At 43.3% G+C, this 25,806-nt stretch overlaps 1 protein-coding gene across 7 annotated transcripts in view; it reads right to left on the reverse strand.

Annotated features, from left to right (window-relative positions):
- rptor (regulatory associated protein of MTOR, complex 1) overlaps positions 1–25,806 on the reverse strand; it is a 193,280-nt gene that overhangs the window by 6,163 nt on the left and 161,311 nt on the right. For 2 of the 7 annotated variants that reach the window (XM_075463435.1, XM_075463431.1), the window contains 5 exons: positions 23,847–23,961; positions 23,511–23,635; positions 22,587–22,688; positions 17,127–17,174; positions 1,974–2,080 (listed from right to left, as the gene is read on the reverse strand). In XM_075463435.1, the coding sequence (XP_075319550.1) occupies positions 1,974–2,080; positions 17,127–17,174; positions 22,587–22,688; positions 23,511–23,635; positions 23,847–23,961 (497 nt within the window). Of the gene's footprint in view, positions 1–1,973; positions 2,081–17,126; positions 17,175–22,562; positions 22,689–23,510; positions 23,636–23,846; positions 23,962–25,806 lie in introns of all 7 variants that reach the window. The other 5 variants (XM_075463433.1, XM_075463430.1, XM_075463436.1 and 2 more) reach the window with 3 other exon arrangements.

Genomic DNA, 25,806 nt, shown 5'->3' on the forward strand with positions numbered 1-25,806 from the left:
TGTGAAAACAAGAAGAAAAGCAGACTGAATGGAAATGGCTCGGCCTGAAGCTCCATCAGTTTATCAGTTTAACGGATGGGAGCAGAGGCTCAGACAAGGTTTGTTTTCAGGTTTTAGTACCAACTAAGTGATATTCGGTGATCACAACAGCTTGGACGAATAATTGCATGGGATGGCAGCTCCTTTAATGTTTTCATCTCCTTCTGAGGAGGTCAAGTGTCGCAAAGATGGAGGTCAAAGACAATGAGGTCTGGCATCGTCCTGCTGAAATAACCACGGACCTCCCGGGAAAAGACGTCACCTTGATGGCAGCATCTGCCTCTCCAGAACTCCAACATCCACCTCTGCATCAGTGGCACCTTCACACAGATGAAGCCATCCCTGCCATGGACCCTGATGCAGCCCCACACCATCACAGACGCTGGCTTTAAACCTTTCTCTGAGAACAGCCTGGATGCTCTTTCTCATCTTTGTAGAAGCAGATGTCAGTTTTTCCCAGAAGCAGCTGAAACGTGGACTCATCTGCCCACAGAACACGTCTCCACTGTCTTTCTGTCCATCTGAGATGAGCTGGTGTCCAGAGAACTGGGCCGTGTTTCTGCACAGAGCTGATATCTGGCTTCCTCCTTGTGTGGTACAGCTTCAGCTCACATTTCTGGATGCGACCGTGGACCGTGTTGAGTGGAAATGGTTCTCCGAGCTCCTCCTGAGCCCATGTGGCTGTATTGATCATGGTGGCGTGATGACGGTTTCTCATGCAGTGCTGCCTGAGGGCTCCCAGCTCATCCAGCAGTGCTTTCTGTCCTCGGCCTTTCCACGCTGAGATTTCCCCAGACTCCCCGAATCTTTTCATGATATTCTGCTCTGTAGATGCTGAAAGACCAAAGTTCTTACGGCTGATTCTCTGACAGAGACGCCGCCACTGGTGGATGCTCCTTTTAGACCCCGACACCCTCACCTGTCTCCAGGTAATCTGCTGACTGGAGAATCTTCCAGAAAAATGTCCAAATGTTGAGTGTTGCTGCATTAAATTCAGATTGACGTTCTGATGAGGTTTATCAGTGAGGACACTGAACTGTTAAAGTTGTGAGTAAATAAAGGTTAAATATGTGAAAAATATACAGACTTATAATCATAAGCTGCAGCTTTCCTGACCGCGGCAGCTTCAATTTCTGTGACATTAACACATCCAGTCAAAGTCCTTCTTCAGTATGAAACTCCTGCTCCAAACTGCAACTAAAGATGGATTTCAGGTGACAAGAACTGTACTCACCCAACATTAAAAGGCCTTTAAAGTCCTTTTAGTTTGCATTACCATGTATCAAATATGCTGTTTGTGTATCAGATCTGTTCACCTGAAAAATAACATCAGCACCACCTACATGGTTCTATCTATAACGGCATTAAATGGAAAAAAACAGTATGAACAGAAGAGGAATCACAGCTGACTGAAAGGATCTAAGAAGTAGTAAAAGGGTCAACTTCCATACACATTTAGACCTTTACACACATATATATATATATATATGCGTTTATTTATTCACATATTTTTCCATTTATTTATCTCTTTACCACCATGATTCTTACACAAGCAATGCCATTTTTTGTGGTTAAAAAAAATATTATTATTATTATTATTATTATATATTTTTTTCTTCTTCCAGTTATTTATTTATTAATTTAATTTTAATAATTATTCTTGCTATTATTATCCTTTTTTTTATTTAACTTTTTTTTCTTGTATGAACCTTCTTGTTCTATGTTGTTCAGCATTTGTAAATTAACAAAATGTGCAATAAACATATGTTTAAAAAAAAAAGAAGAAAAAAAAAGGTCAACTTCCACACTTCACCAACAGTCCAACAAAATCACCATCCAAGCCATTTATATGCCCAACTGGTCAAAAATCAAGGTGTTCCCAGTGAAGCTTATTGGTTCTTATAGGTGTGCAAGATGAGAGATGTGCTGATTACCTGGACCTTCATCTCTCTGTCAGTATCCCAGATCCTGATGACTCGAACGTCTCCAGAGGTCATGAGGAGTCCCGTCTCCTGCTCCCAGTCTACGACCATTCCTGCTCCTAACAACGCAGGACGGCACAACGGTCAAAAAAGCAGAGCGCAACCCCCACCAACAGGCTTTAACACGTGCACACAAGAACACACAGCAGCATTATTCATCGTTGCCACAACAACAGAAGGTGGCTTTTTTTTTTTTTTTTTTTTTTTTTACACGAAAAGCATGAAATATTAAATTACTGGAAATAATTTGCTCGCAATATGTGAAGTACTGTTTCAATTTGTTGTTTTTAGGCGTTTAATTTGATTTAAAATGGACGTTTGAGCGAGCACACACACTAAAAAGCAGCTGTTAGGCGCACCGCAGCATGTGTTCGTCCCAATGCACGACGCACACAATCTGTTGGAGATTTCAGGAGGCTGCTGCTGCCACATGTAGCAGGTCAAATGACATATTAGTGCAACAGCTTCCTGCAGATACACAACAGAGAACTCCTGCTGCCGCAGAGCTTTCTGTAAGTTTACCACATTAAACATCAGTCAGTCAGCAGCGTATTTCTGAGGGTTCGACATGCAGATGGAGGCATGGTTCAGCAGTTTGCAACTACTGGGAGATGCAAACACTGACCCTGGATCAGAGGATGAACAGAGTCAGAGGTCCCGCTGGCTCTGTGATGCCGGCCAAAGGCCTCTTACTGCGGCCTGCGGGTGTCGGACATCACGGCCTCCTCGGGCTGCAGCAGTACAGGTGTGCAGCTGTGAGATGTGAGCAGATCTCAAAGCCTTACGCAAGCTCTCTTTCATCATTCGTCGCACGACTCTCGTCACAATTTGCTTGGTCAGCAGAAACAAATCAAGCTGATGTCTGAAAGTGAGCAACCTCACACACTTTTCTATCATTTCATCTTAGCAACAAGCAAACAAACCTTTAGATAATGATTCAACCTCTTCCTGACAGTCGCTGTTGGTCTGCTTAGTTTGGAAAGTGGCCGAGCCACAAAAACCTGACGGGACACACACACTATACAGCCAAAAGTGTTCGCTAAACCTGCCTTTACACGCATACGAACTTCAGTATCATCCCATTCTTAATCCAGAGGGTTTCATATGACGTCGGCCCACCCTTTGCAGCTATAACAGCTTCAACTCTACAAGGTTTTGGAGTGTTTATGGGAGTTTTTGACCATTTGTGAGGTCAGACACTGATGTTGGACAGAAGGCCTGGCTCGCAGTCTCTGCTCTGATTCATCCCAAAGGTGTTCTATCGGGTTGAGGTCAGGACTCTGTGCAGGCCAGTCAGGTTCTTCCACACCAAACTGGCTCCTCCATGTCTTTATGGACCTTGCTTTGTGCACTGGTGTGCATGGTGGAACAGGAAGGGGCCGTCCCCAAACTGTTTCCCCAAACTGTTTCCACAGAGTTGGGAGCATGAAATGGTCCAAAATCTCTTGTTATGCCAAGCCCAGCTGCTGAACAACAACCCCACACCATAATGCCCCCTACACCAAACTTTACACTTGGCACAATGCAGTCAGACAAGTACCGTTGCCCTGGCAACCGCCAAACCCAGACTCCTCCATCAGATTGCCAGATGGAGAAGCGTGATTGGTCAATTGGTCAGAGAACGCGTCTCCGCTGCTCTAGGGTCCAGCGGCGGCGTCCTTTACACCGCTGCATCCGACGCTTTGCATTGCACTTGGTGATGCATGGCTTGGATGCAGTTGCCATGGAAACCCATTCCATGAAGCTCTCTAGGTGCTGTTCTTGAGCTAATCTGAAGGCCCCATGAAGTTCGGAGGTCTGTAGCGGTCGACTCAGCAGAAGCAGTCTGCGTGAATACTTTTGGCAAATAATGGTGTATTAATACCAAAGCATTTTGTATCTGACACACAGGTTGCTTATTATCAGACTTCCTTTCTCATCTTTGAAACTGACCACAGAGCCTTACTTCTTTGCTGCCTGGATGCTGAACTCCTCACAAATCAAACTATATTGTAGAAGCCACAAAATAACACGGATCAACGGATGTTTGAACACTGCCTTTCAACTCAAAGTAAATAGAATAAATACATTCTAATATGATTACCTGCATGAGCAGGTGGGCGTTGAGTTAGTTTGCCTGTTTGTGCCCTTGAAAGATGAGCCGATTTTCACCAAACTTGGTGGAGCACGGGCAAAGGGAGAGCCCATAAAATTTTCACATTGTTTTGCAATATATTTATGATTGTTTGATTGTGGATTAGCATATCACAGAAGACCGGAGCGGCCTTCGGAGAGCCCAAGGTCTGAGCTCAATGAGTGCCCTGCAGTCCTTTCTGTATCAGTTCCATCATTCAAAAGCTTCGGATTCAGAAAACTTTGCTGATCCCAAAATGGCGGCGTGTCAGAGTTAAACATACGAAACATGGCGTTAAAGTACAAAATGTATTCAAAGACTTTCCACTAATAAAAGAACAATAAATGCATAATTAACCAAAACCTGGAGACAAACGTTCAAAGAAAAGGAACGCTGCTGGAAACAACAAACACGCAGCGGCCTCGTCTAAATAAATGACTTTACGGAGGAGGATTGGTTCAGGGGGAGCTGACAAACTCACCCATGAAATGTTAAATGCGTCTGCACATTCTGGCTGCACCAACGTGCAACATGAGTGAATAAATCAGCCGCATCTTAAAGCTGTCGAGATGTTTGTTTTCTGGAGAGTGGGAGCGGAGACACAGCAAACAGACTTCAAACGGCAACCGGTTGGATCTCAGGACGAACCGAACAGAATTCTCATGCAGAATTTAACTGAAAGCACCAGCACCAGCACCAGCACCAGAACTACAGAGGAACAGCGAATGTCTGACAGACAGAGACAAATGACACAATGACTGAGGTGACCGGACAGCTGTGAGTCCTGAGAGGAGGGCCGACAGGTGAGGGATTACCAGGAGACAGGACCAAGTTAACTCTGGGAAAACGACAGAATCTAACACTGAGGACTGGAAACTAACACAGAATACAAGCTTAAATAAAATACCAAAAACATGATCACGGAGCAGAGACTAAATAACTGAACCAGAACCTCAACTTTACGGCTGCAGTTTCACTAAATCAGTTTTAATTAAGGTGGACTAACGAGCTCGTTTCTGCAGCTTAAATGCGGCATCCATGTTCACAACTTATGTTTAATTTTCAAGTAGTTTTGGGGCTTTATTTTTGGCCTCTACTTATTATTGTTAATAATAAGAGCCCTCCAGTCAGACATGAACACAGGAAAGATATTTATCTACAGCATAATATTCAGATGCTACTGGCCACAACATTGTGGACCATCAGCAGCAGATGGAAAACCATAGAGCTGAGAGGAGAAGACGTGCTGAAGTAGTTAAGAGGCAGGTAGGAACTCTGGACAGCAAAATGCACATTAAGAAACTCTCCATTTCCCTCTTACAGGAATGCTTTTACCACAGAAACATCCTCCTTTTCTCTCCTCTTGAAACCCATCCCACCATGCTTCATTTCCTCCTGTTCCATCTCCCTTTTCTCTCCGAGCCACTTCCTCCTGCTGTTATTCTAAAATCAATAGCCATCTCCAGCTCACCCTCTCACTTTTCTGTGCTCACTTTATTTGTAACACTCCCATCTCTTCATCCCAGTTTGCTCCTTCCATGAAGCTCTGAAGTGCGCGCAGAAGGACTGCGTCTCTCTTTGCCGGCCTTCCACACGAGTGAACATCTGCTTCATGCCTCCATGTGCCTCCAATACGAGTCGTGACTCGACCGTCTTCTTCTGAGCCACCGGCGTCACAGCCTGGTGCTGTTCTACTGGCCCGCCCAGGCATCCCTGTCGCACAGGCCCACGCTGGGGCAACGGCATGCAGGGAAAATGAGTTCACAACACGGCGGCCTTGACAAGTGACGAGGCATTTCATTTTGAAGCCGACAGCTTGGCAGCGAGAGAATCTGGGTTACGATGGCAGGGGAGGGAAGCAGCAGATTCTGCACACTGATGAGAGCACAAACACTTTCTCAAACACATCACCAAACTTTTCTGTGATTCAGATGAAGTTTCATCTGTCTGTCTGCATCCTATGATGAGAGATCCTTCTGGGGATTAAATACAGTGAGTGCGAGCGAAGATCTGCAGCTGACTCAGCACCTCCGTGCGTGACTCTGATCTTAAACATGGCAGGATTAACCTTCTGGATCGTTTATCTTCTGGAGAGCCTGTGGCTCAGGTGTTAGAAATGACTTTAGGGACATGAGACATGTTAGCAGAACCCCAGATAATCGGACTGAAGCTCAACGCTCACTCTCAACCTGAAAGGCAGCATCTGAGGGAACGATTCCCCTGAGCTTGTTGACGCACTGATATATCTGAGCACTTCAGGTGATTTTTAAGGTCATCCTTTTGTAGATTCGTCTGTTTTTTAAGTCTAATTAACAAACATTACCTTGTAATGTAAAAAAGAAAGGCCCTGCAGACTATTATCACACTGATTATCACACCACCGGCACCCTGACGCTCTGATTAGCCCTGCAGAGATATACTGGGCTCATGCTTGTGCACCAGTGCAGAACTGGCAGCACGTTAGTTTTTATAGGTTTATACACCCATGTCAGTGTTTGTTTGGATTTTTGTTCTGAATCTCGTCCGCAGACTGCTTTTTTTTGGGTCAGGATGCCTCAAATTCGGGGCAACACACATGTTTTGACCCTCAGTGGAGCAGCAAACCACACCGGCTGTATGAAGATTCATCAGCACACTAACAACCTCTTGGCCTCTGTGTGCCTCGCATTTCTCTCTCATAAACTCTTTGGTTATGGCCCTGTCACACTGTTGCGTATGGCACTAGCGTATGAAAATTATCACTCATACGCTGGTATACGCTGACATACGCCAGGGGAACGTTAGGCATAGGTTGTATACGTTTCAAGCACGCTGGCATACGTTGGCATACGTTGGCATACGCTGAGGCAGAAATAAATTTTTGAACATGCTCAAAACTTTTGTGCGTATGGTTAATACGCTAAGCATACGCTAGGCATACGCTGAATACGCTAGAGGTACGATATAGGTACGTTACTGATAGGTCGAGAACGCTGGACATAAATTGCCATATGTTGGCATGAAGGTGTCCCGTACAGCTAGCGTATTTATAGCCTCCGCCCGTCTGCCGCCTCCATCTCCGCAAGACGGGCGGAGATGGAGGCGGCAGGCAACCGACGATTCACGGGAGCGGTCAGGAGGAGGAGTTGGGGATCTTGATCGCTCAGAAGCATGTAACTCATCAGCCGCAGGTGCATCAGGCATTTCAGCAGGTTTGGGTGAGAATGATTCTTGTGTTTTTTTGCCTTTTCCTCGGCCCAGGGCCCGGGCAAACGACGATTGCTTCTTGGGAGGCATGATCGAGATGAATGTCTCGAGAGATGTTGATAGCGCGTCGTCTACTGCAATAATGGAGCAATGTGGAAAGGCTGCTGAGTTAATGGCGTTGCCCCTGGCAACCAATAGCGTCTTCTGCCAACATGGCCGACCGGCCGACCGGAGTCACGTGACTCCTCATTCTCAATAGGCGCGTTGAAACGTACGCTGGGCATGCGCAGTTCATATGCTACTCATACGCTAGTCATTCTTTATTTTCAAGGACTTTTCGTGCGTATGATTAATTTTCATACGCAACTCATACGCTTCTCTCATACGCAACAGTGTGACAGGGCCTTAAAACATCCGAGGGGAACATGAGTCGCTGTCAAAGCAAGCTAAGTCTGCAGGTTTTTCTCGACTGAATCGCTGATGTTCAGTCAGTTTTAACCAAAATATAGAGCTCTAAGAGCCATTTTATGGATTCAAAGTTAAGCGTCACAGCTCGTTTTGGAGCTGGATTTAATCAAACAAACGCTCTGGCGTTGCTTCAGTTGGTCAGTGAACGTTATGTGCCTGAAAAGTGACGTGAGCTGACCGCCATTTTCTTCCACGGCTACATATTCCAAGTTCAGAATGCCAGGATTCATCGGGCTCAGTTCTCAAAGAGCGGTCCGGGGAGCGTGGGACGTCATTTTCACTCAGACTGGCCACCAGAGAGACCGGGCCGTCACCACATTTAGGTTCTTTGGGAAGTTCCGGAGAAGAGGAGACAAACTCTGGAGTCGAATGAATGCTGTGACATTACATAAACCTGTTGAAATAAGTGCATGATGAGCGTGCAGCAAAGCTAAAGGTCTAATATATGACTATAGAGGTGTGCTTTTAGGGCAACTGGAGTAAGTTTCATCTCCTCATCTCATGAGTTTTCATTCATTAGCGAAGAAATCCTGAAGGGATCCTTTGAAAGGAAATATGAATCAGACACATTTCCTTGAACTGGTTTTAAGTGATGAAACCAGGCAGTGTAATGTCATCAGAGGGAGGCGTGTTATGCTGAAAGTGGCCGTAATTCAGTTAGTTCGATTAGTTCTCGGAACGGAAAACAAAACAAACTCGACAGCAGTGGACATCCCCAGGAGGATAATGGTGAGAAGAAACTTCTCCTGAACTTACTCTCATCTCTGAGAACGTGTGGGATCATATGTGGGAAGATGCTGGTCGATCATGTTTATTGGTCGGTAACTTCAGTGTAGCAGTGCCTCCCGATGTGTTGAGTATCTGCATTGAAGGCTGCTGAAAACACTTCATTCTTCCAGAGTTTTGCTTGAATTAATCTTGAGTTTTCATCACAGCTTTTAACACGTGTTTGTAAGTAAAATGTCTCACGTGTGATCTCAGCAGCTGCCGCGGTGTAAATGACCCCGGCAGATGCTTCCGTTGCTGTTCTTGATTCACATTTAGAAGATAAGGGAAGGTAAATGGAAAAAAAAAAACATCACTTTTTTCCATATTTGCTTGAGGAGGTTTTTATCCATTTCAAAGATGACCTGAGGCACGTTAGAGGGAATAGAAACACTCTCCACAGCTGGACCTGCAGCAGCAGGGAGCTTTCTGCTAAGGGAGCTGCTTCGGTCCTCTAAAGTTTCTGTTACAGTTCGACTTTTATGACCATAAACACCATATCAGGACAAAACAAGGTGAGGCTGCGTTTCAGCTTTATGCTCCTAAAATCTGGAACAGTCTTCCAGAAGATGTGAGACAGGCCTCAACTCTGACAATGTTTAAATCCAGGCTGAAAACAGTTCCATTTAGCTGTGCATATGACACCTGAAAGTATTTTATCTGCACTCTTCACTTTTAAATTAATTAATTAATGATTATTTTTAATGGGTTTTTTTATTTCTTTTTAATGATTTTAATCGCCTTCTTGTGATTTTATGTAGCTGTAAAGCACTTTGAATTACCTTGTGTACGAATTGTGCTCTATAAATAAAATTGCCTTGCCTTGCCATATATCCGAAAATGATCTTTGGCCTGACTGGACTCATTTCTCCATCAGCACCTCTGTGATGTGCTTTGCAGGCCATGTGTTTCAGGAATGATTAATTCAATTCAATTCATTTTTATTTATATAGCGCCAAATACAACAAATGTCATCTCAAGGCACTTAAATAATAAAGTCCAATTCAAGCCAATTGGAATTCAATTCATTGTAATCATAATTATTTATAAAATAATCCAATTCATTCATATAGAGCCGATTAAAAAACAATTTCCTAGCTAGGGAAACCAACAGATTGCACCGAAACTAGCCTATTAGCCGATTAGCCCATAACAACACTTCGAGCAAGAATCTCTCACGTTGGTCACCGAGCAGGACAAAGATTGAAGTGAAGTTTGGTGGGTCATGCTGTGTTGCATCATTTAAGTTTCCTGGTTTCCTGACTCCTGAAACTTGGCTGCCGCCTTTAGGTGGAGTTTGCATATTCTTGCTGTGCCTGCAACTTATTTCCTCCCACAGTTTGCATCCATGTCAGGTTATAGGCCGAATGAGTCTGTGAATGATATCTGACCCTTCAGGGCAGTAGGGATAGATGAGCCTGGCCCTAAAGAATCTAAAGAGTGGATGGAACTGTGCCTGCCTTGGTTCACTCGCACCATCCTGAGGAGGAAGATGAGCTGCACAAGCTGCACCTTTATATGCGGTTAACCTCCTTCCTCCCACATGGAATCAATGCACATCTGGGGCACTTTGACTTCTGCAGACACCAGCAGTTATTCGCTTTTCTTGGTTAATAAATCAAGTCACCTAATTCCCATCGCTTTGGCTCTGCATCCAAATGCCGACTTTCTCCAGAATATTTCCCTTGTTATCCTCCACTTAAAGCAACCGAATTCTCACTTAATCCAACCAGAAATGTTTGTTTGACTGCATTTTCAGAGGTCAGAACCAGCAGATCTGCCACTTTAACCCCAAACCTCTGCCGTCTCTCGCTGAGCCCGCGCAGCTGCTCAACGGGAGAAGGTTTCGCCTTGGAGGAAACCTTTGAGGGCCTGAGCGGGTCTTAGTTACCCACACAGAAATCAATACGGACACGAAGAATTGAGCTGTGAGAGCGAAGAAGCTGGTGCAAAAAGAGTGTGGGCAATCGCTCCTCAGCTGTAAACCTGACCGTCTTCCAGAGGCTGAAGTATAGATAGATTCTCTCTGTAGTCTCGCTTTAAGCCTCGTATTTGGCCCAAACTCTTGAGACTGAATTACCCCCACAACAACAATAACAGAAGCACTAATGGCTATAATAGTGGAGGGGCAAAGATTCTAACATCGTTTAGAGCCGGCTCAGTTGTGCAACATTACCGCTGCTCCTGTACCAGTGTGGGGAGACGGCCACTAATTTGTGATATATTAATCTATTTCTTTGTGGGAACATCTTAGTTCACTCCTCTTTTCCCTCTGGAGAACACGCCTCCCTCTGCATTCTTATCCTGCAGCGTTATTTCTGGCGATGGCCTTCCTGTTCGGGCAACTTCAGCTCATTAAACCTGGTTCTTTTCTCCCTCAGCGTTCTGTGGAATCTTCTCTTCGTTCTGCTCTGAACGGTAATAAACCTTCTCTGGTGTTACTGGGGAATTGCTCAGACGCATGTGCTTTTAATAGATGATGATATCATCCTCTGGCAGCGCTCTGACTGGCAGTGAGACTCCCCTCCTGTGACATCTGCCAGTCAGGAAGATAAAAAGCTTCGACCCGCCTGGTGGATAGAATCCAAATCACATTAACGCTTGTTGACCTGATCACGAGGGCAGGAAGCTTCTCACGCCACTTTAAATAATTCACCAAACAATTTAAGATGCATTGAATTTAGTCTGACCAAAGCCATAATGGATGGATGGATGGATGTTGAGCTTAAGTTTAACTTCAGAGTTTAAACCCAGTTTTTATCTCCAGCAGGACGCCGGACCTCATTCTGCACGACTTCCAGCAGCGAGGCTTCATACACAGAGAGTGTGTGCTCGGCTGGCCTGCCTGCAGTCCACATCTGTCTCCTGATGAACATGTACGGAGCATCACGAAGAGGAGAACCAGACAACAACGAACACGTGCTGTTGGGGATGGACACAGATTCCTGAAAGAGCTGGAAACCACTTTAGTTTTTGGCAAAACTGAACTAAAATACATTTTGTTGATCGATTTTGTTCTTCTGTGACTGACACAAAACATCAAAACCTTCTCTAACCAGCTCCACAGTCCCTCCCTCCCCCAAAGTTAAGATCCTGGGTGCCATCCTCCATCCTTTGAAGCTCACATAAACAACCTCACTCGGTCAGCATGTTTTCACCTGCGTCACATCCACCGTCTCCGCCCGTCTCTCACGCCCCACAGTACCGCCATCTTCCCTCCTTTCTGGTCTACCACTTGAGCTTCTCCACAAACTCCAACTGGTCCCGAATTCAGCTGCCCGGATCATCACCAGAACCCCCCTCCATAGATCACATCCCTCCTGGTCACTGGCTACCCATCAAACACCGCATAGACTACAAGATTCTCCTTCACATCTACACTCCCTCCAGGACTCTCCGAACTTCCTCCTCCGTGCTCCTTCACTACACCTCCTTTACACTTATCCTCAATGGGGTCCCGAGCCTTTAGCCCTGCTGGCCCCCCCGTCTCTGGAACTCTCTCCCACAATCCATCCGTGATGCTAGGTCTATCTCCTTTCTTTCACCGAGCCTTAGCATCCTCACTTCTGCTGTTTGCTTGATTTTATGTAGCTCTCGTCTTACTTTGTACTTGTTTTTAACGCACGTGTTTGTAAGGTGACCTTAAGTGTCCTGAAAGGCGTCCATAAATAAAATGTATTATCATTATTATCAATCCTTGCTGTGCTCACTGATACCAGATGCATGAAGATCAAGCATAGAAACATATCAATTTCCTTTCTGTTTCCTTGGTGTATTTCTTGACCTGCAGTGCAGTGAAACTTTCTGCTTTGCATTCATGCAAAAGGCAAGAGAAGCAAGGCAGTCTGGAGGCTTTTTATTCCATTTCTTCCACAAACTTTCAAGTCGTGTTCCTCTCCAACTCCTCGCAGACTCCCAGGTTGTGGATTTATCAAGGTCCCAGAGCCCCGATGTTAACAAGGCACCAGGCAGTGCGGCTGAATATAGAGGAGAAGGTGCGCAGTGTATAACTCCTACAGCTAAGGAGGGGAGGACTGCCCTACTTTTACTTCTGCTGCCAAAACAAAGGTGACAGTGACAAAGAGGGGGGGTATAATCTTGATCTTTAAATGGAGGTAAAGGAAGATGATGCCGAACACTTCTTGGCTGAAGAAAAATACATGGTTTGTTGACTCTGTGTGTTCCCTCCAATCTTAAATAAACACCTTTATATCCTCACTATAGCTGTATCTGTTTCCATGCTCTCTCCGACCATGTACCCAGCTCCTATAACGGTCCCTTTGACCCTCTTAAAAACCCTCTTCCTCTTGTTATTTGATGAAATCTAAACCTTCAGCGACACCCTGTACATGCAAATCCAGCAGCAGGAACAGCTTCTCCAACTCTGAGCCAGCCACAGTCTGGTATTTTTACTGATTCCTCTGGAGTTTAACAGGCTGATCCCTACAGCAAGACAGCCTCTGTTGCTCTGTGCTATTAAAAGTCACCCACACGCTCCCAATTAAACACTGATACCGCCGGGACCAACGTGAGTTTGAGTATTTTTTTTAGACACGAAAGGAGCCATTTAAGGTGAATATGAATTAAGTGGGCAGAGTGAGTCTGGTTTTACTTTAGTAAAAGCTTAATTAGCTTAAACATCTTTGTCAAATGTGCTAATTTGTACCAATAACAAATCGACAGCTATGCAGATGGTTTACACATGATTTCTCTGCATGGAAAAATCGTGATGTGCTCTGGGCTGAAGTCACTGCATAAGCAATTTAAAAACAGCACATCCACAGCAGCGTTCATGCAACGTGGGACATCTGGGCCAGCACGCCATCAGTTCTGGGCCATGTTTACATGCACTCCAACGTCCCCTCCAGAGTTACCGGAGAGAACCATATGCTTCCTCACTTAGAAGCCAATTAGTCTTTCAATGTGTAAAACGAAGGATATTGGGATGCAAACACACTCTACAAGCTAATGAATCAAAAAGATGAAACAAGAAACACTATTTATATAATGCATATATTATATAATGAGTAGTGCTGCAGCGGCGCGTCAATGACGTCATCCCAGTAGACGCGTGTGCAGAAAGCTTCCTATAAGATTCCCGGATAACAACAACAACACGGCAGCTCTGAACCAACAGTGCAATAGTACGCGTTCATTCATTCATTGGTCTTAAAGTATTGGTGAAATAAAGACAGATAATGCCTTATTTAGAGGCTGTATTGTCTCTGCCCTGTTCTCTCCCGTTATATGGATATACGCAGATCTCAGTGATCTAAATATCTTCCGAAGGACGCCGACTTTCACCAAACTGTTATCGGTGAGTAGATGAACGTATTTTATGCCAGAAATAAGGTCCAGGTTTAAAAATAAAAAAATCGAACTTTCTCCTTTAACTAGTAGAGAAGCAGTGAATGTTTGACCTGTGAATTGGTGCTTCAGCATCATATTTTTGGCGTATTTTTCGCCCTCGGCTTAGAGACGTAACATAAGATCCTGGGTGTCGCACCAGAGCAGCAACATCTGATAACAGAACAAACTGAACCAAATCTGAACATGAAACTGAACTTTCAGCCCCTGTAAAACTGGACCAACACCCGCTAACACGTAGCTTTAGTTTTCAGATAAACGGTTCAATCGGTTGATTATCAGTTGAGCATCAAATGACTCAGCAGACGGTCTTTGTTAACTCAAGAGGTCTTTTTAATCCATGAACGTGATTTATTTGGGAAAGGAATATGCGCCAGACTGCTTTAGAGGGTCTCACATGTTTGAACAGCCACACACAGCCAAGCACGACTTCCACATCACAGAAGGGAAAAGCTCAGAGTGCAAAGGACCTTATTCTCAGGTAATCATAACAGCTGATATTTGTTTGCTGCTAGATTCATTTTAAAAATTATTTAGCTTATAGAGGTCTACCTGAGAGAAGGTTTTTCAACTCCCTCTGAAAGCTGATTATAGCTAATTAGATAGTGAGAAAAAGCTGCTATAATGCGACATCGATTCAACAAGATAAAAGCTTCAAACGGGCGTTTAAATCAAATTTTTTCTCCTGAATAATAATGAAAAACTATAATATATGAATTGCTGTGTAGTTTAACCCCTAACCACCAACCTGCAGGCCTGAAGCTCTATGATGAAGCAGAGCTGTGCCAAACACTGCACAGACACTTAGGCCTGGAATATACTCGCTTTTAACCACAGATACGCGTCTGCAGTGGCTTTCTTTGTGCACGTCCACAGAAATTTACAATACGCTTTCGCAGGCTGCATTGTGCGGTTATGTGGGTGACCAGTGGGGCCATTGCAGGGCCACATTTAACCAGATGTGGGGCAGATAGGGTCGGCAGCAGTAAAAATGGACGGTTTTGAAGAGGGAAACGAAGCTACACAGGCAAGATGGGGCAAGATTGATGTAAACGTGTGATTAAAAAGAAAGTATTTCCCTGGCCTAAAACAATAAACCTAGATTGTATTAACATTTAGTCTGCTATGGATCTTAACCAGTTAACACTCTGGGGTCTAATGCCCACCGGTGGGCATTTTTGACACATCTCATAAAAACACATCTGTAACTCTGTGAGTTTTTGTCATTGAAACATATAAGTGACACCATTAAAAACCTTGAAACTTCTAGTTTTCAAATATATGTTTTTTTAAATAAATTATATAGCTGGCCCTTTTTAAAGAGAGTGAACAGTAATCTTTGGATTTTCTGTTGTCTCAGGTGCTGTTTACACATACCCGGGTATTTTGAAAAACGAAGACCTTTCCCTTCGTTTGTGCCTTTCGTTTATACACAAACGGAGAAAAACTCCGGCAAAAGTGGAGATTTTTTAAAAACTCCGTTTAGCGTTTGTGTGTAAACTGGTTGAAAGAGACGAAAACTGAGTTTTCAGAATGGAATGCGGAGTTGTCGTCATACTACAGAGCCCCGCCCCTATCCGCCATGTTGGCAGGATGCTAGCGTGATAACGCCATTCATTGTTTATCTGGCAAGCATGGAGGTACTAGCAGCATTTCTGTTGTTGAGAGCTATACTCGCTTGTGTGATTTTGAAAATTACAGTCATACAATGTATTGAACAATAAAGACATTTTTCACGGCTTGAGCAGTTTTATAGTCCAGTGCAACGTGTAAAAGTAGCTCAGTCTCGCTATCAGTCCACACACGAGCCTGGCGCCATATTTTCTTCTTGAAAAGGATCCGGAAGTTCTTCCTGTCAGCGGTTCTCTATTAGGCTTCTGATTGGCTTGTGTGGAATTCTCATTGTTCTAACACTGCCACCGTCAGGCTTGGCGTAATTTAACTGCTCTTGATAGCGTATTTATGCGGATCAATGTAGACGTGTTTTTTTTTTAAAACGGGGCTGTGTGCACCAAGTTTTTTTTGAAAACGAAGGTTAGAAAATATGCGTTTATCAAAATACCCGGGTATGTGTAAACAGCACCACAGACTGCAGCAACTTCCTAGGCCACACCTATCGCTATTCACATGTAAAGTACCAAGTGATTGAGTGGCTATTCACAGGTGAGAACACGCCCCATTCAGCCAGCATGTGGGGGAAGGCAGCAATGTCCTGCCAGTGACAGACAATTATCACATGGAGAGTGACAGGGGGGTGGGGGGGAATCAGGGGTGTTACACACCCATCTAATTAGTATTCAACTAACAGAGACAATGCCTGGAGGTACAATTACTTTTTTACAGTTTGTGTGAAAACAAAAAAAAAACATTTCTGACTGCACTTTTTACTTTTATGCAGCCAACACTTTTGTTTACAAGGTTCAACCTTCAAAAGTCTTGGCTAGATATATTTATAGTGTGTTTTCTTGCACTGTTTGAAGACCTCTAAAACTTGTTTTTTTGTACAGTTGTGTTTACCCTCAATTTAAATAAAACTTGTTTGTATTACATTCACTTCACTCTCATATTGTTTTTTGCTAGGCTTTTCAGAATACAACCATATGTGTCACTTTTGCATAGATGTTTACAGTTAGTTGAAATACTTGAAAATGTCAAGGTGGTGACAACTGCCTCAAAGTCTCTGAAAAGGCCTTAGACCCCAGAGGGTTAACTATGCTTCATTCATCGTGCAAATTTACTTTCCTGGATGCCAGAACTCTGTAATTTAAGTCCCTGTTAATGATTCACTTTGTGAAAATGAAGAGCTGCACCGCAGATGATGCACAGCTGAGCCTGTACTCAAGCTTAAAACAAGGTTTAGTTTCAATGAACAAATTGCATTGATGGAGAGCCGAGGATCACCACCAACACCTGCCGCTGCCGAGAGCAATTTACACCTGATAGTGTTACTGGTTATCATGCGTCTGTATCGCCTGGTTTGTGCAGTTCATCTGAACTGGTCCAAGATCTGCTAATCAGCGTAGATGTCGTCACTCATTGACATAAACCGGGTCAGGGACGGAGTAACAGACTCCTGAATGAGGAGTGGCGGGTCGTGGTGGCGTTAAAGGGAATGAAAGAAACTCAAACACAGGGATGCTCCCAGCTGTAGCGCAGCACCTTTGCTCTGAGAATGAGGAGGAATAGAAGAGAATGGCAACACTCACCTCCTTGCTTACTCCTGTCAAGATAGATGGAAACCCTTCTGGCCAGACCTGCGAGCAGGAGGGGTGGGAATGGAAGGAGGGAGGTGGAGGAGGGAAGGGAGGGGAGGGGAGAGCAAGAACGTAACAAAGCAAGCAACAAATTAGCAAGAACCCCCTATGCATGCTGACCCAAAGAGTCACACACAGTGTACAAACTGTAATACTCGTGAGGTAATGAGTGCTATTCATCACTGCATGAGTATTACTTCACATGCATTCAGCAGAGGGGTGAACAAGGCAGTTGCTTTCACGGCTGACTCTGATACACCATCATCAGATAATGAGAGAGGAGAACAGCTCTGCATTATAAGCAGGGTCCCCATCCTCCAAACCAGCAGTACCCTGAATCCCTCCACCACAGGGCAAAAAAAAAAAAATCGGGGGGTGGGGGGGTGGAGGTCCGTGTGTGTGCACAAATAGGAATTCAATTCTGAGCAAGTCAACAGAGAGGAGGACGTTTGGAAATAATGAAGGAGTGATAATTAAATATTAAATTCATCACATAGAATGCTACGTTGTAGCCAGACTTGTTTTTGCTGCCTTGTTCAGCTCGTCTGCACAGAGGGGGAAACAACACAAAACAATACCAAAGACCCAGCAAAGTAACAACAAGCCATACAGTCTACAGAGATGTTTCACTGATGGAAAAACAGCACACGAGCACATTGTTGGACGGTGGAGATGGGGTGAGTGAGGACAGGTCCTGCCGGTACTCTGCTGAGTGTATGTTTGTCTGCCAGCTTCCTCTCTGGATCTTATAGGAACCACCATCAGAGGTAAAGCAGATTTTTGGCAGCATATAGACAGACTTGTGTAACATTTCGTGGGGTTTTATTATTAAGTTTTATTATTAAAGCAGTCGAGGCCGTGGTAATAAAAAAATCAAAAAATTCAAATCACAAGGCACATAATTGCGGCACTCTATCTGAAAGACGTTCGATTTAAGGTTAATAACACAGAAGTGAGTACTGAGCCGGGAGGTAGGATGTGTGAAAGCGCCAGGGAAAGAATGTTTTCTTTTAAAAAAAATAATCTTAGAAAGGAGAATAAATAAGAATATCAAAAAAACAAGCTCAAGCTGGACTAACATATTTTTTTGGAAAGACCTCAGCTTATGCCTTCAGTGTAGTTACCCTTCAACCCATTCAGCGAGTGTCAATAACGACACATTCAGGGTAACAAGTGCAGCTTTAAATGAGAAAATCCCAGTGAAAACACTCGCTTTCACCATAGAAAGCTCCTGTCACGACGACTTGTGATGGGAGACTCAGATACAGGGATGTTAGTTAAGTGTGTCGCCTCTCTGCAGGTCCCCACAGAGCTCTGGTGACTCTGTGGAGGCCTCTGTGGGGACCTGTGCGTGGTGCCCACCGGTCAGCCAGTCACTCATCCTGACAGCTCTGTGTGTGTTGACACCATGTACAGATGTGCTCTAAAAACAGCCCCAAGCAAGCTGGCTACCTGCACAAATCTGCCATTATAGTCAATTGTATACTTATAAAATGAATAATGAGGTCATGAAATAAACCGGCAATGAACAAACTAAGTGACATGTCTCAATAAATACATATTTCTATTTCCAGGAAGACAACTTTTATTCATTGATTTATTATCAAAAGCCACAGTTATTTCTGAGCTCTTTTACATTGAACTCTTATAATCAATTAAGTGGAGGGGTGGTCCGTTTGATCCTGAATAAACAGTGGTGCCAGTCACTGAGGTCGGTTGATTTCCCAAAATGAAATTTCCAGATTAAAATGTCCTTTTTATTCGCATTATCAAAAGTGTGATGGTTCGTTGCTGCATGTATCCATGGGCCTATCATTTGATGGTGAAACCTCTACAGTCTTTCCTGCAGCTGTCACGGTTTCCTCAAAAACATCCCTGACCCAGAAATCCAGAAATGGAGGCTGAATAATGCTAGAGGCAGAAAATGTGGCGCGGTGGAGTTGGGCAGGAGAGTGTTTGTTAAGGCACCACAACAGAAAAGTGGGTGGAAGTCTCTGACAAGGGTGCACTGTTCCCGTCTGCACTGGCTCATGTATTTGTGAATAACTCAGGAATTATTGAACTATGTCAGCTTAGAGGATAAACATGACAGCGACTCCAAAAACATCCTCTGTTTGAGTTTGAAGTGATCAATTATATCGAAGGAAAGGAAGAATGACAAATACCTACCTGCTGAGTTTAATAATTCATGTTTGGTAACTAGCAGACTTCCCAACATCTGACCCACTTTGTCAGATATGACATGGATGTGGTGTATGTGACAGGGTACAACAGGTGATGACAGCAGTTAAAGTTACATTTGTTTTGACTGATGGAATTAAAATCCATAACCTGTCACTAATGTAGCAGGAACAATGTAAATATAAAAATAGGGACGTTTAGTTGAGATGTATTTGTTGTCACCGCTTCAGGTAAAAGTTGGTATTTTAAGCCAGTATGTGACAAATTTAGGACTTGCAGAATCCGTTTATTGCTTCAGTTTGTGTCAAACTGACAACACTGACCCGATTCTGATGAGAACCCTGAGTGCTGCCAGTCATTCAAATCTCTCTCTGCTTGGTTGGCAAAGGAAAAATATCTCTGGGCAATTACAGATAAATACACATTTGTCTACACTTTTGTAAAAGCACATATCAGGTCACGAAGGCATGCTGAGTGTGTGAGTGTTTACTCTGGATGGGTTGAATTGGGGTGATCTCTAACATAACGTCATGTTTTCTGCTCTACTTATTCAAAATTTTGAGGTGGAAACTGAGGAAGAACTATTTGTTAAAACTCCCAATACTCCAGTTATTCATTTTAGTTTAAGATTTTTAGATTTGCACTGCTGTACTCAAATGATTTTTAAATTGGACAAAATTAAATTAATTCTTTGATGAAATGTGAGAAGAATTACGAGTCACAAAGGCCAGGGATGTTCATTAAATGCTACTGTATGAATAAACTTTCATAATATGAACACTGCATTTAGCTGTATCTCAGTGTAAATGTCACAGCTATTAACAAGCTAACAAGTACAGCTTATGCAGCTCTTAAAATAGTTTCCAATCAGGCTTTATAACTGCAGGGTCTCCTGCTAACCTGGCCTAGCTCGGTTTTCAGGACAGCTGTCACCATACAGAAATTCAACCAATTTGACAAAAATTATGTAAATTTTCAAAAAAGAACTGGGTTGTAAATGAGAAGTTTAATTCTCAAGCAATAAGCTTCAGGTCAATAATTTGAGTTGAGTAATAGCTTTAGGTTAGCTAATGCTAACATTAGCTTTCGGTCAGCTGATGCTAGCATTAGCTTTCGGTTAGCTAACGTATTAGCTAGCATTAACAAACCGATAGCTAATGCTAGTATTAGCCCAGGCTAACAAAAATAAATGTAAAATTAACAGAATGTATTGCTTAGCTAGGAGGCGTACAGCAGACCTTAGGTTGTCTATAAAAGAACTGGATTTATAAACAGGATGTTTAATAATTACACTATCTTAAAGAGTATATTAGGGTTATTACAATTTTAAAGTAACAATGGAGAATTTGCCAATTTCTTTTGCTCTTTGGCTCCCCCGACAGTTATGGGATGTAAGAACACTATAACTGAACAAATCCCTGTGTGTGGTTGAGAAATCTACAGCCATACACATTCATTTGTTGTCATGTTAAAAAGGCCACAAAGACGCCATCAAAAGCCCAATAAAATATCAAGCAACTGTAATGCAAGATGGCGTGGGGCGAGGCTGAAAACCAAAGTTGTAAATTGTTGTATCTACACCTTTGGGCAACTCTAGGGCAGTTTCAGGCCCGGGATTGTGCGCAGGGTTGCCAACTCTCACGCATCTGCCGTGACACTCACTCTTTCAGACTTAGTGTCACGCTCTCACACTTAACAAAGAAATCTCACGCTAGATCATTTTTTCTTTCTGTGTTGATTTTTTTCACTCTCGTTCTATAATTTCCGAATGCTTTTAAACTCATGATTGGACCACAGCAGAGTGTTTAATCCCTCTCTGATTGTTGATTCGCTGGAAACGGCTTGTCATTACGTCAGTCGGTACGTCAGTGACATCGGTCTGCCAAGGCGAAATCTGATTGGTAACGCAGCGCTGTCTCACTACAGCAATGTAGTGTTATTCGACTCAAGTGAGCGCGGCTAGTTCAGTCTGAGGGGAAGGACAGAATTTGCCCCCGGCTCAGATAGTGAAAGACGCAAAGTCTGCCACAACCCGCTATAACAGTTCTTTACGATGTGATGATTAGATATGCACACACTGATATCTTCTGGGTTTTTTTGTGCCTGGTGGTGTGTGTCTGTCTGTCTGTCTGTGTCTGTCTGGTGGTCTGTGTGTGTGCCCGGTAGCCTTTTGGAGGGGACTGTACTGTATGAGTTGGAAATTGAAGAGAGACACTTTGGATATGGACATTAAAGGCAAAAAAAAAAGAGACAAAAAAGGAAAAAAGAAAAAAAAAAAGAGACCAAGAAAAGGCAAACAAAAAAATGGATCAGCAACCCTGATGAATGGTTATTTTTTGATGGTCACAATTGTTACAGAATGTTAATGTTTATATTAATATTATTAATATTTTGATTTCTGATTTAAGTTTATATATTGATATTTTTAATATATTATATTGTATATATTAAGTTATTTTTAAGAGGGACCGTGTACATTGTCATTTTGTACATTTTCTGTTAAATTCTGAATTGATCTATGACTATGGCATGAAACTCCATTAAGAATCTACATATACCATCTCACCTTTGCCTTGAAATTTGTTGAACCAGCCTGGACTAGTTTCTCTCTGTTAAACAAAATTGTCTTTTGAAGGGCAGCTGAGGATGTAGGCTATGAATGAGATGTGGATTTAGGATTTGCCATGTCTAACTAGTCACCCTAAAATCGACTAGAATGGAAGAAATTGCATTTAAGAAATGCAAAATTTTCTAGAGGAAGGCCCCACACTCTGCACTATTGCATATTCATAAAATGTATACATGTATCTACATCATATCTACACATATATATATATATATATATATATATCTGTACTGTGGAACAACTTCTGAGATGCGTGTCGCGAACCGACCCGCTGAAATCTCACTCCAAGGTTTTTGGAAAAGTTGGCAAACCTGAATGTGCGTAACAAAAGTCAGTGTATTTCAAAATAATTCAGAAGGACAGTTTTATGGTTCATAAACTTCTCTAGTGTTGCCTTAAACAAAATGAGCCCATTCCCCCAAAAACCTGTTGAGTTCAAATTCTTATGAGTCAAAACTGGATGGTTGAATAAATGCAGTAAACTCCTGTCATACTCCGTACACGGGGGAGGTGTGGAAGTGTGATGGGGATGGGGTGGTGGGCGGGTGGAGCTGATAGTAATATAGATTGTTTGTCTTTACTGTGGGTGCTGGTGGAGGGCTGACCTCGCGTAGTTGGCAGCATATCGGAGAGGCCCTGCCACGCCGTCACCATCTCTGGGTTCTTCTGGTCGGCGAAATTCTTCCAGATACGCAGCGCTCCGTCATCTGGACGGGGGAAAGAGGTTAGGAACACAGACGGAAGGTGAGAGCCTCGGAGGGAACATGGATGAAGACTAAAGGCTTTAAGGATTCAGAAGTGTGTTCTGAAATGGAGATTTTGGTGAAAACCTTGAACTCAGACTCTTAAAACATGCAACGCACAGCATGAAAACACCTCAAAAGTAGCAGAAGGCGCAGAGCAGCATCTTAAAAGGCTCTTCCCCTGAAAGCATCTTGTGAGTGGAAACAAAACGAGGCAAGAGTCTAACCCTAAACGCCTCTACAGCCCAAACGCTGCCAGGAGCCAAACATAAAACAAGTCCACATACTCGTATGAGGAAGCCACTGCAACCTATAAAAGGCTCCGTTTGATTTACGCTCTTTTACTTGTACTCTTTATTTTAATGCCGTATCTTTCTAACTAATATCCTGCCCTGGTATCCTTCAGAGCATGACCAATGGAGAAAAGCTGCATAAGTGCACATTACATTTTGATGAGATGGAATTTAAATGTATGAATTCCTGAGCCCTTCATCAGTATGATGTGTGCAGTAAAATGCAGCATTAATTCTTAGTTTAGATCAAACAAAACGAACGGGCTTTAATGCAGAGCTGTTTTCTACAGAAATGAACGTTATGAAGACAAAGCCGTGGATGACAATTAGTTTATTCTGTTTACGGATGATGATGAATACGAAAGAGTGCGTCAGTGCATCAGGGAAAGAATCAAGTGTTTACAGGTTGTTTCGCAGCTACAAACGGAGCTTGTACTGCGCCGGTGCAGGCGAAGGTTTCACCAGAACTTGAAGCTTCTGTGTGCATTCGAACCTGTTGCTGTGAGTAGTAATGAACAGTCGTGTCCATTCAGGTATTCCATGGCTGTGATGCGAGTGTAACGAGGGTTTCCGTTGTAGAAGTAGTCTAACCTCTCGCCCTTCTCCCAGTCCCAGAAACTATAAAAGACAAACAATCCTGTTTAGAAATCAGTAAACAGTTACAGGTTATTAAAGGCAACTAACTTTTAGACCTTGTTAGGTGATTTTTAATCATGTCCCAATACAAAGGTGCACTTTTTTACACGACTAAGATCTCAACATGTTTCTAATTTATTCCTTGAGATGCGTTTGCAATCCTGAGGGTGTAGTGTTGTGTTCCGTCTCTGACCAGATGCTGTCCTTGTCGGCCACAGCGATGCAGGTGTTAAAGGGGTGGAACTTCACAACAGATGGTACTCCAGGGTTGCGGTTGATAAATATTTGGTCATCCAGACGGGAAATGCCTGTAACAGAGGGGAAAAAATCCAGAAGTGAACAAATCCAGATGCAAAAAAAACAAAAAAAAACAAAAAGGGGGAATTTCTCAAAACTGGGAGGTCACGTGTTTGATTCCTGCAGCGTGATAAGTTCCTCTTTCTGCACTTTCACTCTGCTGCAGCCAGAAGTCCAAAAGGTGGACGAATTAATAATTTCCGAGGTCGTCTAAAAGCGCCGTACCTGCACATCCTGCTTCCAGTAAACAGCCACAGCAGCGATGCTACGTTATCCCTTAATGTGAGCACATGCATGAAGGAGAAATGTATTCATGAAACCGGGGCATTTGACCCACGAGGCCCATTTCATGTTCTGTCATCACAGGCAGTGTTCTGTGAGCCCTTTGGTCTGGACTGTGGACATAGCTCTTTAATGTAGATGATAGTAAAAGGTTTTAAACTCGTGAGTTCTAAAATGATTTTTCTGTGCTTAAACTCTTCACATCTTGCCAGAACGATGTTATTGTGGTTTGATATTAATTTATTCAGTTAAAAGAGGAGTTAATGTCAGGATTGTACCGGTGGATTTGTCTTTTGTCCTTTGTCCCCCTTCCCCCAGACCAACTACATACTCGGCCTTTTGTACTGTTCAAGTTATCAAAAGACCCATTCGCTCAATGTTCCATCGATAGAAAGCCTTTCAATATTAATCCAGGCAATTTATACGTATGATCAACGGCTGAACTATCCAGTCTGTCTATACAATATGCAAAGTAGAAGTATGATAGTAACAGAACAGATAGAATAAAACAGCTGGACTCCTTAGTTTTATGAAAAATGAGTAACTTACTAAATTAAATTGTTGGGGACTGCTCGAAGTGTCAGTAGCCCGTTTAATGCACATTTGTCTGGTTAACATTTACAGCAGAGGGATGATGTATGTGAAACTAAGTCAGAATAATATACAGCTACATCCAGAGTGATATGTTCTTATCAACCTTAAAAAGGTTTTAATCATACACGAGATAACGTAGAATGAATATAATGCTGTGGAGATGTAGAGTTAGAGGTGAGGAACCTGTAATACTAAACTCAAAAACTCAAACATCTATTACAGTTGCAAGGCCCGGTCCCTGTCTGAACTGTATCACGTACTGTGCATCACGGCACCGGCTATAAGAGCTGAAATAGAGCTGAAATAGAGCAGAAATAGAGCAGAAATAGAGCAGAAATAAAAGCGTCTGCGACCCAAAATGAATATTTACACACAGGAGCAGACTGAAAACAAAAGTCAGGACTGCAGCAGAGACTCGGTCGATGGTCAGAGATGAGAAAATGAAACACGGATGCAAAACGCACGGATTCGACTGCTTCATCGTATAGTACGTTGTCACGGCAACGGGGCATGCGAGTTCACCAGCTTGTCAGTGGCGTTCTCAATCTTAAAACCACCACAAACAGGACGAAGAACGAGTAGAAAAAAAAAAAAACCCATCTCAAATTCATCATCATCGCTTTTGTTGGGGCAGTTTGACGGGAACCAACGCAACTTAAGCTCCGTTCGGTGACCGCGGGGGTGACGTGTGCACGTCAGAACTGACAGACTTTATTCATCACTTTTTTCTTCTCTCGTCTCCAGCTTCACAGCCTCCTTCTCGACTCCTCTGCCCTAAGTCTTCCTCCTCCTCGTCTCGTCTCTCTGGAGGGAGCAGACTGAATGAGGGCAACCCTTCCAGCTCTTTCAGAAAACTGTGAGGGGAATTCAATGATTGAGCGGGCAGTTAAAAGAGAGATAGATACATGTGCGAGCCTCAGCTCTGACGCCAATCGCCTCGTGACTCTCTCTGTGTGTGTGAATGTGTGGAAGGGGCCGCC

This window comes from Odontesthes bonariensis, chromosome 4 (assembly GCF_027942865.1).
Source record: "Odontesthes bonariensis isolate fOdoBon6 chromosome 4, fOdoBon6.hap1, whole genome shotgun sequence".
Classification (NCBI taxonomy): domain Eukaryota; kingdom Metazoa; phylum Chordata; class Actinopteri; order Atheriniformes; family Atherinopsidae; genus Odontesthes; species Odontesthes bonariensis.